Raw genomic sequence first — 15,887 nt, forward strand, 5'->3', positions numbered from 1 at the left:
TGCCAAACTTCTTCCAGTTCTTTCTCAAAAATATGGAACGCTTCACGAATTTGCGTGTCATCCTTGCGCAGGGGCCATGCTAATCTTCTCTGTATCGTTCCAATTTTAGTATATGTGCTGCCGAAGCGAGCACAAATAAAAATATATTATTGTAAGTCAATTGCCCTCTTATATACCAGGCAAGGGATGAGTGAGATTTAACATATAAAAAGAAAAAGAATACATGAAAAAAAAAATACAAAACAGCATTGCCCAGGCTGGCCTTGACCTCTGTGTAGACCGTGAAGCTCCCCAAGTCCTTCTAGTTCTGACTATCACCCAACTCATGGATTGTTCTTTGCTCAAATAAACTTTATTTTGTGAAGATATTGTAGCACCATGCTAGTCCTTCAGCTCCCATCTATTCCCACAGAGCTTTTATGGCATCCATCAAATTCCAAACGTGACTTAATAAATTTAAGTAAAGGTGACTGTTCTGATGCTTCCTTAGGTGTCAGAAGAACCCAGTCTAACACTGGAAGGGAAACGTGGCCTTCTGAGACCGTAAGGGAGACTCCATACCTAAGAAGCTTTCAGTTGTATTTCTGCATTTTTGACCATGTTCAATTTCTGCCTTACACGCTGATTTCCAGAGCTTAACTTCGTGGAACTACGACACACAAGAACTGAACTTGTCACTTGCATAATGACTCTCTGAACAAATCAACATGGCTGATAGTTTATTCTCTAAAGTCTAAGCAAACAATCTTAGAATCCTGGAATGAAACTAATTTAGTCTATATCCCCTTATACTGTCCACTATAGTCTGGATACCTATCCCCAAAGACCCCTTGAGGCACAGGGAAAAGATGCCCTGATATGATCATCTATACTCACATCTTGGTTCTGCCACATCCACACCACAGTCTTAACCTTCCAAAGAACGCAAAAGATGATCAGATACAGCTACCAGGGGGTTTTGTTGTCTGGGACTTTTGTTAACTAGGTTTCAGGCAATACTCTGATTGCTCTCACCTCCATCCTCTCATCCCCCCCACCACTCCTGCCAACCCTCCCTATCGGTTCTTTTCCACGCTTCTGGTTTTGTGTTATGACCCACTGAATTTATCTAGGGTGGTCTTTGTGAGCATGGGTCTATACTGGTCAATGGAGCCTGGCAGGCTCACCTGTGAGCATACTTCTGCAGACAAGGACTCTCCTCCAGAATGGTTTAGTAGCCAGCAGCTCAGCTCAGGAAGGAGTGGGCTTTCCTGAGCTCCTTCCCCACCCTCACTATTTACGGGTCTGCTCCTGCACAGGACCCGAAGGCAGCAAGGCAGCATGTTAACGACCGGGATAGCTGCCCATGCTAGACAGCAATGTGCAGCCCTTCCATCTTCTGACTCTTACATGCATTCTATCCCTTTCTCTGTGGTCGTCCGAGCCTCACAGGGGTTGGCATAAATGATCTGTTTAAGGTTGAACATTCACTGTCCCTTTGTGAACAGCCAAGAATCTTTTGCATTCACCAGCATGCACTGCAAAGAGAAGTTTCTCTGAGTAAGGATGAATGTAGCATGTGTCTGGGACATGCCCATCATGAAACCGTCAGCTGTCTGTTAGTTTGAAGAACTAAATAATGCAAGCAAAATCTAAACATTTCAGTACTCAACAGAGGCACACACAGACTTAGAGCCCCTTGAAATAAGTCATCATTAAATGTTTATAATAACAAATCCAGAGTCGCAGTAAAACCCTCGGTTTCTTTCCCTTTTGTTTTGGGGGTGGTATTGAAATACGAGCGGCGGGGCTTCATCCCCAGCACCCCGGCCGCCTGCTAGCTCATGCCTGAAATAACAACACACAAATTGTATTCTTTTAAACACTGCTTGCCCATTATATCTAGCCTCTTCTCGGCTAACTCTCGCACCTGGACTAGCCCATTTCTAATAATTCATGTAAGCACCCCAAGGTGCGCTCACCGGGAAGATTCTAGCCTACATCCATCCTGGGTCGGAGCTTCATCGCATGTGTCTGGGAGAGCGAAGCATGGCCTCTGCTCCAGAGAGCAGAGCTGTCGGGTCTGAGCTCACTTCCTCTTTCTCCCAGCATTCCATTCTGTTTACTCCTCCCATCTTCCTCCTGTTTACTCCTCCCACCTATGTTTTAACCTATCAGGGCAAGCAGTTTATTTAATTAACCAATGAAATCAACAGATTGATATATGACACTCCCACATCAGGGTGGGACCTCTTTTTTTCGAGACAAGATTTCTATGTAACAGCCCTGGCTTTCTTGGAACTTGTAGACCAGGTTGGTCTCAAACCCACAGAGATCCGCCTGCCTCTGCCTCCCAAGTGCTGGGATTAAAGGCTTGCACCACCACCTGTTTTTTATTTGCGGGTGGGCGGGGAGTGGGAGGTGGTGGTGTTTGTTTTTCAAGACAGACTTTCTCTGTGTAGTTCTGGCTGTCCTTGAACTCAGAGATCCGCCTGCCTCTGCCTCCCAACTGCTGGGATAAAGGCACCACCATCGCCTAGCTAAAGCCTGAGTTTCTTACAACTGAAGAAACATGGCTAAACAATATCTTCCCAAATCCCTCACTGCATAAGCAGTACACAACTCTGAAAACTCCTTTAAAATCAAAGATGATTCTATGCGGCCAAAATGATTTTACCTTTATAAGTTTTTCCCCCCCTCAGGTCTATCCGTTCTTCTTCAAGAACCAGAATCCCCATATAGAAATAGGGGTTGGGCACAGAACCCTTGTAATTGATTGGTAGAGTTAATTGTGCTAATCTTCACAGATTCTCATTATCTTCATAGAGTCTCATAAAGTATAAAACAAGCTATTTACTTATACTCAAGTAATATCTGCTCTTGCTAGAAGACTTACTAGAATTTTTAAAACATTTGAACTCAAATAGCATGGTCACACATTTTTATTTTTCTCTAGGACCCATACTACAGTTTCATAACTAGTGAGTGATGAAACTCACTATTATTTAACTCTATAGAAACTAACAAATGATATTAAACAACACAGCTGTTTGCTTTAAGAAAGAACGGAGCAGAGGGGAGTGGAGTGATGGCTCAGCAGTTAAGAGCACTGTTCCTCTTGCGGGGGGACCTGAGTTTAATTCCACGTGGTGGCTCATGAACGTCTAAAATTCTAGTTCCAGGGGATCTGATGACTCTTGGACAGCCTGAATGCATGTTGTACATTATATATTAAACAAGAAAGAAAGAGAGAGGGAAAGAACAAAAAAGAAAACAGAAAAGCAAGCAAACTGTGATCCTATAACCTACAGGAAGACTGCTATCCACTCCCACTTTGGTGTGCTGGAGACTGAGCCCAGACCGCAGGCACAAGGGAAGTGCTCTAGTGCTAACGCTATGGTCCCAGTCTGATAGTAAAGTGGGAATTTCAAGTTTAAACAAGTCTTACACATAATTCATGATTTTTGACCAACACAAAAAGGAGAGATTGCCTGTTTTTCCTTTTTGAACAAAAAAGGCCCCTACACAATACACTACAAAATGATATAAAATATATATAACTCAACGTGATGAGTAATGGCTTCCCAAAAGTCTTTCTCAAAATACTGACAAAGTTAAACCCTTTACCCCACACAAGCGTCACTGGTTATTAGTTTTCTCTCGTCCCAGCAAGAGCTGACTGAGCTGACTTCCCCTCCTCACCGCAGTCATGTGGCAGACGGGAAAGGCCGTCTCTCATTTCTATGTCTGGTCTCAAGAGTACCAGAAAGCAATTTAAACCTGGAAATGGTGACATAAGCACGGAGGGGTAGTCCCAGTAAGAACATGACAGCAGCTGGAGTACCACTGGCACTTCAAGCAAAGAGGCACTCGGTGCCTTGAAATGAGAAGAATAGAGTGAATGTCAGCCACCCGCCTGCCCTGCCTCTGAAGTGTTTGTGCTCTAAACAAGGGCAGCACAGGAAACACAACGAGAGTCTTAAGATCAGAATGGCTGTAAATCCTACTCTTGTACAGAATACCTGTTCAAACAATGTCATTATTTGTATCTGCAAATTGATAACAAAACCTACATCATATTACTAGATAGGTTAACTGCAAAATTATATAGAACAAAATGCATGGCACATTGTAATCACCCCAGAACCAGTCATCCTTAGAACCAATTAAACCAATAACGTAACTCAGAGACGTCAAGATCTAACCACATATCTACTGAGCCTTGGAAATGTCACCAGTCTGCTGATTTATACTAGAAGACTGTCTGTGTTTTAAATCCTTAGCATACACCAAAAGAGCACATAAAATATTTCATCAGCAACTTCTACACTGGTTATGTCAAAATGATATTCTAGCTATACTAGCTAATTACTAGTATTCAATTTACCCATTTCCTTTTACACCCTAATGTGTAAAAGTTTTAAATGAATATATTACTTGTATTAAATTTCTACTGAATGATTCTGGTCAAATAAATCACAATATTGATGTTTCTAATTAAAAATGGAATAAATTTGTTGTTTATGTCACACACAAATTATCTAGGAGACTGGGAATATCAATGTACTTTAGATTCCTTCTAATTTAGGCGGTATGGTTTTAATACCCTACTTATCAAATCCATGTTATGCCTTCCAGTTTCTAGACTGTACGCATTTAAACAACTGTGTTTGTTCATCCCCACTTTGGTATAAGAATACTAACTAACTCTACTCTGTAAGTGATCTGAAGAGCATCTAACAAGCACACACTTGTTTGGTACTATTCCTCAGCTAATATGAGCAGATACCTACCCTAAGATCCAACTGCAGCATGTCTAGGAGGAAAGAAGGATGAGCCTTCCCTAAAGAAGGCAGCACCTTCAGGTTGCAGCCAGATATAAAGAGGGGGAAAAAGCGCTGCTCTGCCTACCTACCTCACTTCTTGCTGGTGAACACATCAACCATAATGCCAGCCTTTGCTGCCTTCCAATCCGACTACACAGCAGCAGCTCAGGCGCCCTCCAGGCCTTCAGTGCCAGACAGGGACTAAGTGAGGCTCTAAGTTTTGTGGACTGAAGCAGTGCAGGGTCTTCAGCCTTTCTAGTATGCAAACAGCTACTATTGGACTATCCAGCCATGTGACCTAATCTAATCATTCCTTTTCACAATATATATTCACTCTATAGTCTGTTCCTTTAAAGAACTCTGAATAAAACATCCACCTACATTTTTAAATTTATTTTCAACCTCAAATTCAGTTCTACATTTTACATTAATGTACCATATATCTGACTTGCAAATCTACCCTCTAGTGCTCAGCACCGTTAAAATCTAGCTTCCAGTATATTTTATGATGTCTCACAATAATATAATTATAAAAATAAAAGGTTTTCTTCAGTCTGGGAAATAAGGTAGACACTAATTAGGTGTTATGAGACAATAGCTCCCTTTTATCTACTCAGACAGCGTAAGAGACAAGTTTAAAAGCACTGATAAGGAGTATAAATTTAACAATTTTCATTACTTATTAACATTATTAGCAAACCACGCCATGTTTCTTAAATTACCCTACTGCAGCTGGAGAACCTAACTTACACTATTAGAGGTACAGTTTAGATTAGCTCAGCTTTCTTTATTTCACTTAGGTAAAATCCCCTAAAAACAAGTCACGGGCTGGACATAAGGCTTATGTTACTATGCTTTCAACCGACAGATATAAAACCAAGGCTCAAGGGTTCTAAGTAACTTCCTTACCCAAGCACAAGGTGCAGTCGGGCACCAGCAACCACTGCTGCCCAACAATGAGGCAGTGAGCAGCAGCTCAGCCTGCAGGGAGCTGCAGGGCCTCGCTGACACTCAGTTGCGGGACCCTGACCTTTGCTCCTTTCTTCTGCATCTCATTTTCTCACAGGCACAGTAGTAACTACTCTCACAAAGATTAAGGGGTTCACACAGAAAGTTCCTAATGCTTCCTCTTATCAACTAAGTCTTTAAATCTAAAAGAAGGGACAATTGAAATGGTAATTCTTAAAACAAGACATTTTGTCATAAGCATAAGAATACTCTAGAACATCTTGAACTTATAAATATGAACATTTACTGCTAACATTTTCATTTTGGGCACATTTATTCTCCACGTTTCTTCCCAAAAAACCTTAGTTCTAAAAACTTGCATGAAATAATATCTCCATTAAAATTGTGTGACTTATAGATGGTGGCCCAAAGCCAGGTGGAAGGAAAGACAACCACACTAACACTTAGCCCTGGGATTCTCCAGCTCCCCCTTTATACAGAGAACATGTTGTGGTAAGCATTGCCATAAGACACTCAAATGTGCAGAAAATGGTTTTTAAAGTTATGTTTCAAAAATTACAATATGCAAACCCAAACACTGTTGCATAGTAAACAAACGCTAAGTCCTTACAACTCTGAGGACTCATAAAAACTCATAATTTTTAAAGTCTATATACCAACACTAGAGACTAGTGATTCCCAACCTTCCTAATGCTGCGAACGCCCCCACTATGTAATTACAGTTCATGTCAAGATCCCCAACCATAAAAGTATTTCTATCCTACTTCACAACTGTAGTTCTGCTGTTATGAATTGTAATGCAAATATCTGATATGCAGGATATCTGACATGTGACCCCAGGCTGAGAACTATTGCTGCTGAACATCTTTCCACAAAAACAAATAAAAATAAATGAACACAAAGTTTAAGCAAACAAAAAACCACCTCTATTATGTATCTAAAACGCTTTGCCACTTAACGATAACCCCTAGAAAACAATTAGTTTTATACTGGTGATTTATGTAAGACCACGACTTTCCCACCAGTTTTATAAATCTTGTAGCTTTATATACAGTTTGTATTACAGCAGATAGCTCTTCCCCACATTATCTATGAATTAATCTAAAATCTGAAGTGAGAATAAATGATTCCACACAATCCCTAATAGTTGAGCATAATTTTGTACTTTCTTCCCATAGATTATTTTTAGCAGATCTTGGATTTCACACACTAATCTGCTTAACCCACCCACAACTCTTCAGTTTTCTGGATAACGGTCACAAACAAGATGGACTGAATAGTACATATTTACACACATAAAGACAATCTAGCATGGTGACTGACAGCTACTACCCACTCAAATCCTGCCCATCCAGGACTGCTCCATGACCCTGAGCAAGTTCCTTCACCCTTCCCTGTCTGTCCACCTCTACAGTGGGAAGCACCTACAGAGTGAGGATTCATGCATGAAACACCACACACATAGGACCAAGCCTTGCTTGACATGCATTATTTAGTTATTCCCGCTTTGGACTGCTTCACAATGAGGATGCTGAGGATTAGTGGCTAACTTCTCTGTAGTTTAAAAGCTAGCAAGTTAAAGTGTCAATTTGCACACACAGGCTCTCTCCGCGAGAGTTTCCTCAAACCACTCACTTCCATGGGGATAACAAGTTCTCACCGACAATTTCTAATTTTAAATTATTCTACAGATAATTTTTAAAAGAAAGACATTCTCAGAATAGGTTTTTAATTTCTAAAATCAAACTGGCATATTCAAACATCTGCAATTTACAGAAATATTCTTAGGAGGTATAAAAAAGTATCTAAGTAATCAACTCTTAAAAATTTGAGAACCAACAGACACCCTGGTTTCATTCTTTACAAATAACTGCAATAAGTATTTCTGTCAAGTTTGAACCCCAAGTCAATGCTAGGTATTAATGTCTAGACTTGGCTAGTCTGTATTCCTCTAAGGAGTAAAAATATTTCTTAAACTAAGCCCACAAAGTGGGGCACTTGCCGGTAACACTTGGTCTTGTAGTTCAGAAAGGCAGTATGGGAAGGGAGCTATTATTCCCTCAGCAAAGTCCTTTTTCCTCTTAGGTAGCGCCAGTCTCTATCTTTATCCCAGTGCTCCGCGGTAACCCAAAGGGCAGTTCCAGGCATTTCCTCTGTACCGCTTTCCCAAACAAGAGCCCTCTTCTGAGTCTCTACTTCTTCTCTATGGCACCAGTATTCCTAAATCACTCAGGCTCATGGTCACAACCACCCTCTTGATTCTGACAGACTATGTAAAGAGGATAATCAATAAGCATATTTCTCTCTTCAAAACAACTATCAGTCCCCAGTTATCAGCCTGTTTCATAGCAAACTCTGTCACTCCTTTACCTACCTGCTTAGCCCTGAAGAACAGCTGACCATGTCTGCTCTCTGTGCTGAACTCTCCGTGGATTTCCACTGCTTGACCTACTGAACTACATCCTACCTTGGACTGCAAGCTTCTTCTATCCTCACGGGTAAAGAACTGGGCTTGTCACATAGTACCTGTTTCCTAACCAATTCCTATGACTGGGCTGATGGGAGTTCAAGTTCCTGTGGGATAGCTTCTTTTGATATGGAAGTAACATACTTAAAATACAATAAGCTCATCAGTGTATATTTAAAGTAATTCTTCAGTTTGCATGAAGAATGAGGCTCCTGGACTGAAAATTGTCACATAAAAGGGCACAGTATTTATATATACCTTTCATTCATCCACTCTGTACTCCAGATCGCTACATTCCTTTTAGTGCATACTACTATATAAATAATGGAATATAAATTTATGACATAAATTTATGGCAATTACTATATAAACAGTCGTTGTACCATACCATTAGGCAATAACAAGGACATGTTTATATAATATCCACACACAGAAAGTACATGAATATAATTATGACATAAACTTATGTTAATTGCTATATAAACAGTCACTGTACCATCCTGTTTAGGCAGTAACAAAGTACATGTTTAGATGTAAACTTCTGACGAACATTTGTGGTTAAATCTACAGATGTCAAACCTACACATATAAAGGGCCTGTGCTGGGGACTTTACATGTGATCACTTATTCAAAATTTATTGAGTCACAAATTTGTGCCAAGGATACTACAGTAATTTCCATCTTCTTCAATAACAATAAACATTTGACATATATTATACATCATTATAAATGTACTTTGTATGTACATTTAGTACTTAAAGCCACCTCCACGGAGGTATCAAACACCCTCTTTTTTTTTTTTTTTTTTTTTTTAGTTTTTTTCAAGACAGGGTTTCTCTGTAGCTTTGGAGCCTGTCCTGGCACTAGCTCTTGTAGACCAGGCTGGCCTCGAACTCACAGAGATAGAGATCCGCCTGCCTCTGCCTCCCAAGTGCTGGGATTAAAGGCGTGAGCCACCACCGCCCAGCCAACACCCTCATTTTTTAACAATAGACAATCCGTAAAGTCAAATCCAAAACTAAATAATAAAACCTGTACCTGACCTACAGGAAGATTGACCTAAGAAGTATAAACTGCCTGCCATGGTAGACTCAACACTCATACAGTGTAATAAACGCTTTGGAGGATGAAGAAGCTCCTATTCGAGCACAAAGCGATGATCCAAACTTGGATAAGCAGGATGAAATGCTCACAAAACACACTTCTAAGAATAAGTAGGAGAGAAAAAGAATAGTCTGTTTGAAGATATAAAATGTCATTCCATACTCAATGACTAGTAGTCCATGAAGCTAGGAAGAACAAGCAGAATCTCAGGACAGTTTAACCGAATTTAAATTGGGCCAGTAGCTAAGAGAAAGTCACCAAGTGACTTTAAACAAAAGACTAACTTGCATGTATGCTTTAGGAATACCACTCTAGCACAGAAATGGACTGTGAGGGCTACTGCCTAGAAGCAAAAGGAGTAGGCTTTTAATCCCAGCACTGAAGCAGGTGGATCTCTTAAATTCAAGGCCAGTCTGGTTCACAGAGCAAGTCCCAGGCCAGCCAGGGCTACACAGTGAAACCGTCTTAAAAAAAACAAAACAACAAAAAGATTGAAAAGATGCATAGAAACTACAATGACCAGACACCCAAACTAATCAGGGAAGAAGGTAGTAAGAAGGATAGGAAGGAATCTAGAAACCCAAGTTTCTCTCTTGGGCTCTGGACACACATGGAAGCACCAATATCACAACAGTAACCAGAGGGCAAAACCAAGGTGACAGCACAGAAAATGCCAGATGGTGCTGGTACTTGGGATGTCCAAAAGATGTGTAATCAACAAATAAGTCTAGCATTCAGAAGGGGCGTTTATGAAAGAATACAAACTGAGAGGTAGTACCTGAGAATGGACGAACACCCTAGGAAATAGGTATAAAAAATGGCACTCAAGATAAACTATTTACAGCAGGGGCAGACGCAAGTGTGAAAACTAGGAGCCGGGGCAAGTCTGCAGGAGTACACAGCCAAAAAAAAACCCCTCCCCCGCAATGAGGCAAAGGAGAGCAGCTGGTTGACTGGCGACTGCAGGCAGACTGTGACAGTCCACCGCTGACTAAATGGCTAGCAGGAAGGGAAGAGAGCAGCAGCTGAAGAATATAGACACGAGCAGTTTTAGAACAGCACAGACTTTAACAATAAACGGAATGAGAGAAAGACCTGTGGTGAGAGCAGTGTTTAAAATACATCTTTACACTTAAATCAGCTCATGGAAAAGATACCTATGACATAATGTTAAATGGAAATACAAGCTGCTTTATATATACAGAATAATGTCACTTAAAATCCAGACTCTCTCATGATGACTTCACCTATGCCAAACTGACTTCATCGTGTGCCATTTCCCTTCACTTACAGTCCAGCAACATCGGCCATTCTTTCTGACCCCTCAACACACAGCTTGTTTATCTGCCAAAGCGCTCTTCTTGTCGATGGAGAACCTCCAGAACCTGTCTGTAGTATCACACTCCCCACCCCCACCCCAGCTCGCTAAAGATACTAGTGTTTCCGTGTGCTAAAAGCCAGCAAAACCTAACACAAAACTAAAATGCTTATTTTTCACCTTTCTCCCTGGTACGCAGGCTCTGAAGGTGATTTCGTCTGACACGTACCCACATATTGTTCAACACGCCTCTTTGTTGGAAAGTTATTGGCATGGTAGGCACTTAAAGGAAAACTTACACATACTATCTGGATGAAAATCAACACACCTATATTTATACGAGAAATATAAAGGAAGTTCTGGAAGGAGCTACTATTTCTGTTATAAGTGAACAGGAAGTCCCGCAAAATTAGAAAGGGCTATATAATTACACTCTTCTTGTCTACAAAAATATCTTTTGTTGTTGAAGAATAATTTGTAAATAATAACCATGAATCTATAATAGGTAATCTATTCTGTTTTCTCTTTTCTTTTAGTGCGATGTCATGATTTGATCATGTGTAGGACAGTTTTACTGCAGGCTGATGTGTGCATCGTCCTGGTAGTATTTAAAGTTAAAATGTTAATCCTGGAATTGGTAAAGCTTAGGTCATCTTAGCTCATCTCTAACTCTACAGCATGAAAGCAAACTCAGAAATTTGATGAGGAAAAGTAATTTAAATAATTAAAATACTGCCGGGCGATGGTGGTGCACGCCTTTAATCCCAGCACTCGGGATGCAGAGGCAGGTGGATCTCTGTGAGTTTGAGACCAGCCTGGTCTACAGAGCTAGTTCCAGGACAGGCTCCAAAGCCACAGAGAAACCCTGTCTCGAAAAACAAAAACAAAAAAAAATTAAAATACTAATGAAAAATTGCAAAGATCAAAATAATTAAGAACTTTTTACTTAAAAAAATTTAAAAGACCATTACACATTATATAATTAAAATAATAACTAATAAAAGCTTACAGTCACATATAACCCTACAATCTTCTGGTCAAACTATTACTTATAGTAAAACTTACACTATTTGACCAATGAACGCTATGGCTAAACATTGAAATAGACAAAAGATTCAGAATACAGAGAGTGAAAACGTTCAGTCTGAAAACCCTAATGCCATTAAGTGACCAAACTAACAGAACTAGCAGGCACTTCTTTCTGTCATGCTTTACAGCGTGTCAGTTACACAGGGGATTCATTGTACTTCTGCATCAACTGCTTCAAGGTAGAGCTAACGGAATTGATAATGTTAAATAGATTAGAAAACACAGTAAAGATAATTTATTAATAACCTTCTTATATATACACTGTAATTTACCAAAAATATGGCAAACTTCATCTGAACTAATAAATATCTCACGCTTAATAAATTATCTCAGTTGATCTTCACAACTACAAAGTTGGCAGATATTTCTATCCGCTAGCATATAAGAATGAGGCTCTTCCAGCCAAGTCCTCGATCATCTCAACTACTTACCCTTAGTTTCCATCCAGGACATCCATGGACCATTTTCTTCATGGAAAGAAAAGAAAGGAAAAGAAGAGAAAGGAGAGGAGAGGAGAGAAGAAGGGAGGTGAGGGGAGGGGAGGGGAGGGGAGAGAAGAGAAGAGTCCCAGCATTCCTTTCCAACTCGAAATTTTAGTGCCTGATAGAACAATACTCATTCATCACCTTAAGTGGTGGAAAAGATATGAAAGTGACTTTTAATAATTTGTCTCATCAGTAATTCCATATGAATTCCTACCAAATGTTCTATTATTTTCTTATGAACAATAAAGGTACCCTCTTATCTATAACACGATCTACAGATATCACACAAAATGTTAAAAATATGGGCTTTGTAATTAGATAAAAATCTAAAATCAACTCATATAAACAGCTTTCTCTCAGAGTTGTTGGGAAGACCAGGGAAGACACTTGGGTTTCAGATAATGGCCAGATGGCTGACTCAGGGCCAGAAAAACATGCAAAATAAGCGACTAATGACAGGTAATGTCATTTAACTTCTGAGTTTGATTTCCAGAATGCTATTTTTTTTCTCTCGAATATTTAAGGCAGAATACAGTACATCACTCTAGCTCCCAGAGAGCCAATTAAAGCAAGCAAGGACTGCTCTTGCAAGCCTATAATTCAACAGTATTGTGGTCATTTATGTATTTAAACCTTGGACTTGGTTATACCGAAATCAAAGCTCACACTACTGAGACTGCTAACTACATCCATCCCATCCCACTATTGTGAAATAAAATATACAGTAAGTCAGCTTTATAAATACAAATCATATACTCTAAATTCGTATTAGGAGAAAATCGTCAGGGTAAATGAGAAGAAACCTAACAGTCCATTATACAGTAATTTACATCCAATCTTAATAATCTCATCCTAGTCAATATTAGCATGGTTATCTAGATTAGGAAAGGAGGTTCTGACCATAGTAACTACAGCAAGTCTCCTGCCCCATTCAAGTCCTTTCTCCTTCTTGCCCAGAATGTCTAGCGGTCTCTCTACAATGCTACTTTGTTTTCTTTTTTCCAGCTTTAGGTCTACCTCAAACAGCACCCCCTCTGACCATGCAGTCTAAAATAGCACACACCAATTACTTCATCCTTCTGTCGGCCGGAACACACAGTGGTTATCGTCTTTGAAAGATGTGACCTACTAGCGTTGTGTCTTGATGACTCAGTCCAGTGGAAGACTGGCGTAATGAATGCACACACTTGCCTACCAGGGAAATCTGGCTCCAAGTTCCACGCGCTAAGTTACCGTGACTGTCTTCTCGACTGAGGAGTGAATTAAGAGGTGTGTCCTGCTGCCTTCTCAACTATAGACCTACCTATATTGTGAGTACCAGAATTCCAAGAAACTGTACATTACTCTCTTCAAACATAATGCGTTTAAAAAAGCAAACATTGCGTGTATGGCACCGCTTAAAAATGCTAACACTTCAAACCTCGTGAGCACACGACATCCGCAGTTACTAAAAACTAAGAACTCAAGTGCCTCTTACTAGTATTGTTTTTTTCCTTCGGTAAGCTGTTCTGAATTTAACAATACACCATGCAGAAAAACCTAAAAACCAGTCCTAAGATATCATTCTGCTATTGGTAATACTGTTCCTTCTCAATAGAAAGACGATGCATGTATTCTGTGTTTTTTTTTTTCGGTGTTAAACAAATTTCTTGCAGGTAAAGGTCACCACTAGCAACGTTGCATTTGACAACCGGGGCCCTCAGAGTTCACTTAATACTTACGGAGTCCTCCATCCTCGGGTGCGCCCGACCCTCTCATTCCTAGGTAAGTCAGTCCCAGTATTAGGAAAAATAAGCAGGCAGCAGTCAGGAGAAACATGGACAAGTAGTGCGCACTGAAGCTCCCCGTCGGAGACACCTCTTCCCGTTTGAACTGCTGAAGAAGTTCCTCCTCAGGCTCGCACAGCTTCGGCTTGCCATATGCCTTTTTCAGGTAGGTGTGATTGGAGCCAGTATGATTGGCGTGGTTGATCCTGAGTGACGGAGGGGCGGCCACGGCCGCACTGGGAGGGAGGCTGTTGGCGTAGACACTGGGGGGCTCCACCCCGAAGGTCCCACCGCCTATGTGATTGTTGGTTTTGAGAAGGGAACCTGTGGGTGACTCCAAGGTTGAGTCCATGTCGGGGATCGGCGGGGCCAGCTTCTTCGCGCCGGCCCGGAATCGAGGGATGGGGCTGGAGTCCACTGGGTCGCACCCTCCTCCCGGCTGGGCCGCCGCCTCCTCGAGGGTTCGGCTCCCGTCTAGACTCCCGGCGGCCGCCGCCCTGTCATTCATCGCCTGTCCTCCCCCTCCCTGAACCGAGGTCTCCTGCCGGCTGCCGCCAGATTTAGCCGTCAGCGCCGAGAAAGGCTTACTATGGCTCCGTCTGGGTCGATGCCGGGCAAGGGAGTCGTCCTTTAATACCTGTCTGCCGGAGGCCACGTCGCCGTCGTCCTCCTCCTCCGAGTCCGAGTAGTGCTCCCGGCAGCTGTACGGGAGGAGCCGGCTGCCGTTCACCGCTCGGCCGGCCCACAGCGGCTCGTCGGCCTCGGGATCCCTCTCGCCGCCGCCGTCGCCCACCTCCTCGTCCATGTCCTCCGCGGCGCCGTCGTTGCTCGACGGCGGCTGCGGCTCGGACGCGCCGGGCCTCCGCGCCCCCCACCACGAGTGCGGCTTCCTGCGCTCGGCCGGGTGGCCGCTGTTAGTCACCTCGCTGGCGGCCAGGGGCGCCGGCGGCGCTCGGAGCCCGCGGTACTGGAGCGCAGCCCGGTCCCTCCGCGCGCCGGCCCCGCCGCCCCCGCCGGCCTGCTCCCGCGGACTGGCCTCCGCGTCCGACTCGTCCGAGCTGAAGCCCAGCAGCACTTTGCTGCCTGCCGCAGCGGGGACGCCCGCCGCGCCCCCGGGTCCTCCCAGGGAGCCGAGGCCCGCAGGGGTCCGTGAGTACGACAGGTCGCCCGAGCCCGGCCGGGCCCCCACGCCCGCCGCCGCCGCCGACCCCGCGACCGCGACCGTGGCGGCCGCCGTGTTATTGTTATTGCTGTTCCGCGTCTTGGTGCCGCGGCCCCCCGCCCGGTGCTGCTGCTGCTCCTCCTCGCGAAGCTTCTTCAGCTTCTTGAGGTAGACCGGCCGCGTGCTCTCCGTCACCGGGCCCGGAGACAGCCCGTAACGGCGGAGCTGACTGAAGAGCTCTTCATCCGAAAGCTGCTGGGGCGCCGAGGCCGCCGCCGCCGTCGCCGCCGCCATTTTCTCTCCAGGGTGTTTTACAAGCTCCGCGCTACCGGAAGTGACGCGCCGCCCTAGACCCTGAACTAGACCGGGCTGCGTCGCCCTGCCAGCGCCACGGGCGCCTCGGCCAATGGGAGGCGCGGGAGGAGCTCACCTGAGCGGGAAAGCGCCACCTGAGCGCCGGCGGCGGCGGCTCGCCCGGCCCAGCCCGTCGCGCCAACCTCGGGCGCCGGCGTGTCCCCGCTCTCGTCGCCCCGCGCCCCGGGCTTCCACAGCCACCCGCCGGCCGCCCCTCTCACAGCCACACCTTGACCTCTTCCCCGGGGTCCCGCCACCGGGCCGGGCGGCGGGCGTGCAGAGGCCGTTCGCCCTGAAGTTCACGGCGGGCGACGTTCCTCTAGTTCGGATCCCTGCTGCGACCACACCGAGAGGACCCAGGAGAGACC

The 15,887-nt window shown here is 43.7% G+C and overlaps 1 protein-coding gene and 1 non-coding gene across 2 annotated transcripts in view; both read right to left on the reverse strand.

The window, feature by feature from the left end:
- Positions 1–15,474, reverse strand: part of Lemd3 (LEM domain containing 3) — a 46,196-nt gene extending 30,722 nt beyond the window's left edge. The window contains exon 1 of the mRNA XM_050165501.1: positions 13,959–15,474. Coding sequence (XP_050021458.1) covers positions 13,959–15,459 — 1,501 coding nt within the window. The 5' untranslated portion in view covers positions 15,460–15,474. The remainder of the gene's footprint in view (positions 1–13,958) is intronic.
- On the reverse strand, positions 27–133 carry LOC126515695 (U6 spliceosomal RNA). The gene has a single exon (XR_007595914.1). It is a non-coding gene; the product is annotated as a U6 spliceosomal RNA (small nuclear RNA).
- Positions 15,475–15,887: the final 413 nt, after the last annotated feature.

This window comes from Alexandromys fortis, unplaced genomic scaffold (assembly GCF_014885135.2).
Source record: "Alexandromys fortis isolate MF-2015 unplaced genomic scaffold, M_Fortis_MF-2015_v1.1 scaffold_154, whole genome shotgun sequence".
Lineage (NCBI taxonomy): Eukaryota > Metazoa > Chordata > Mammalia > Rodentia > Cricetidae > Alexandromys > Alexandromys fortis.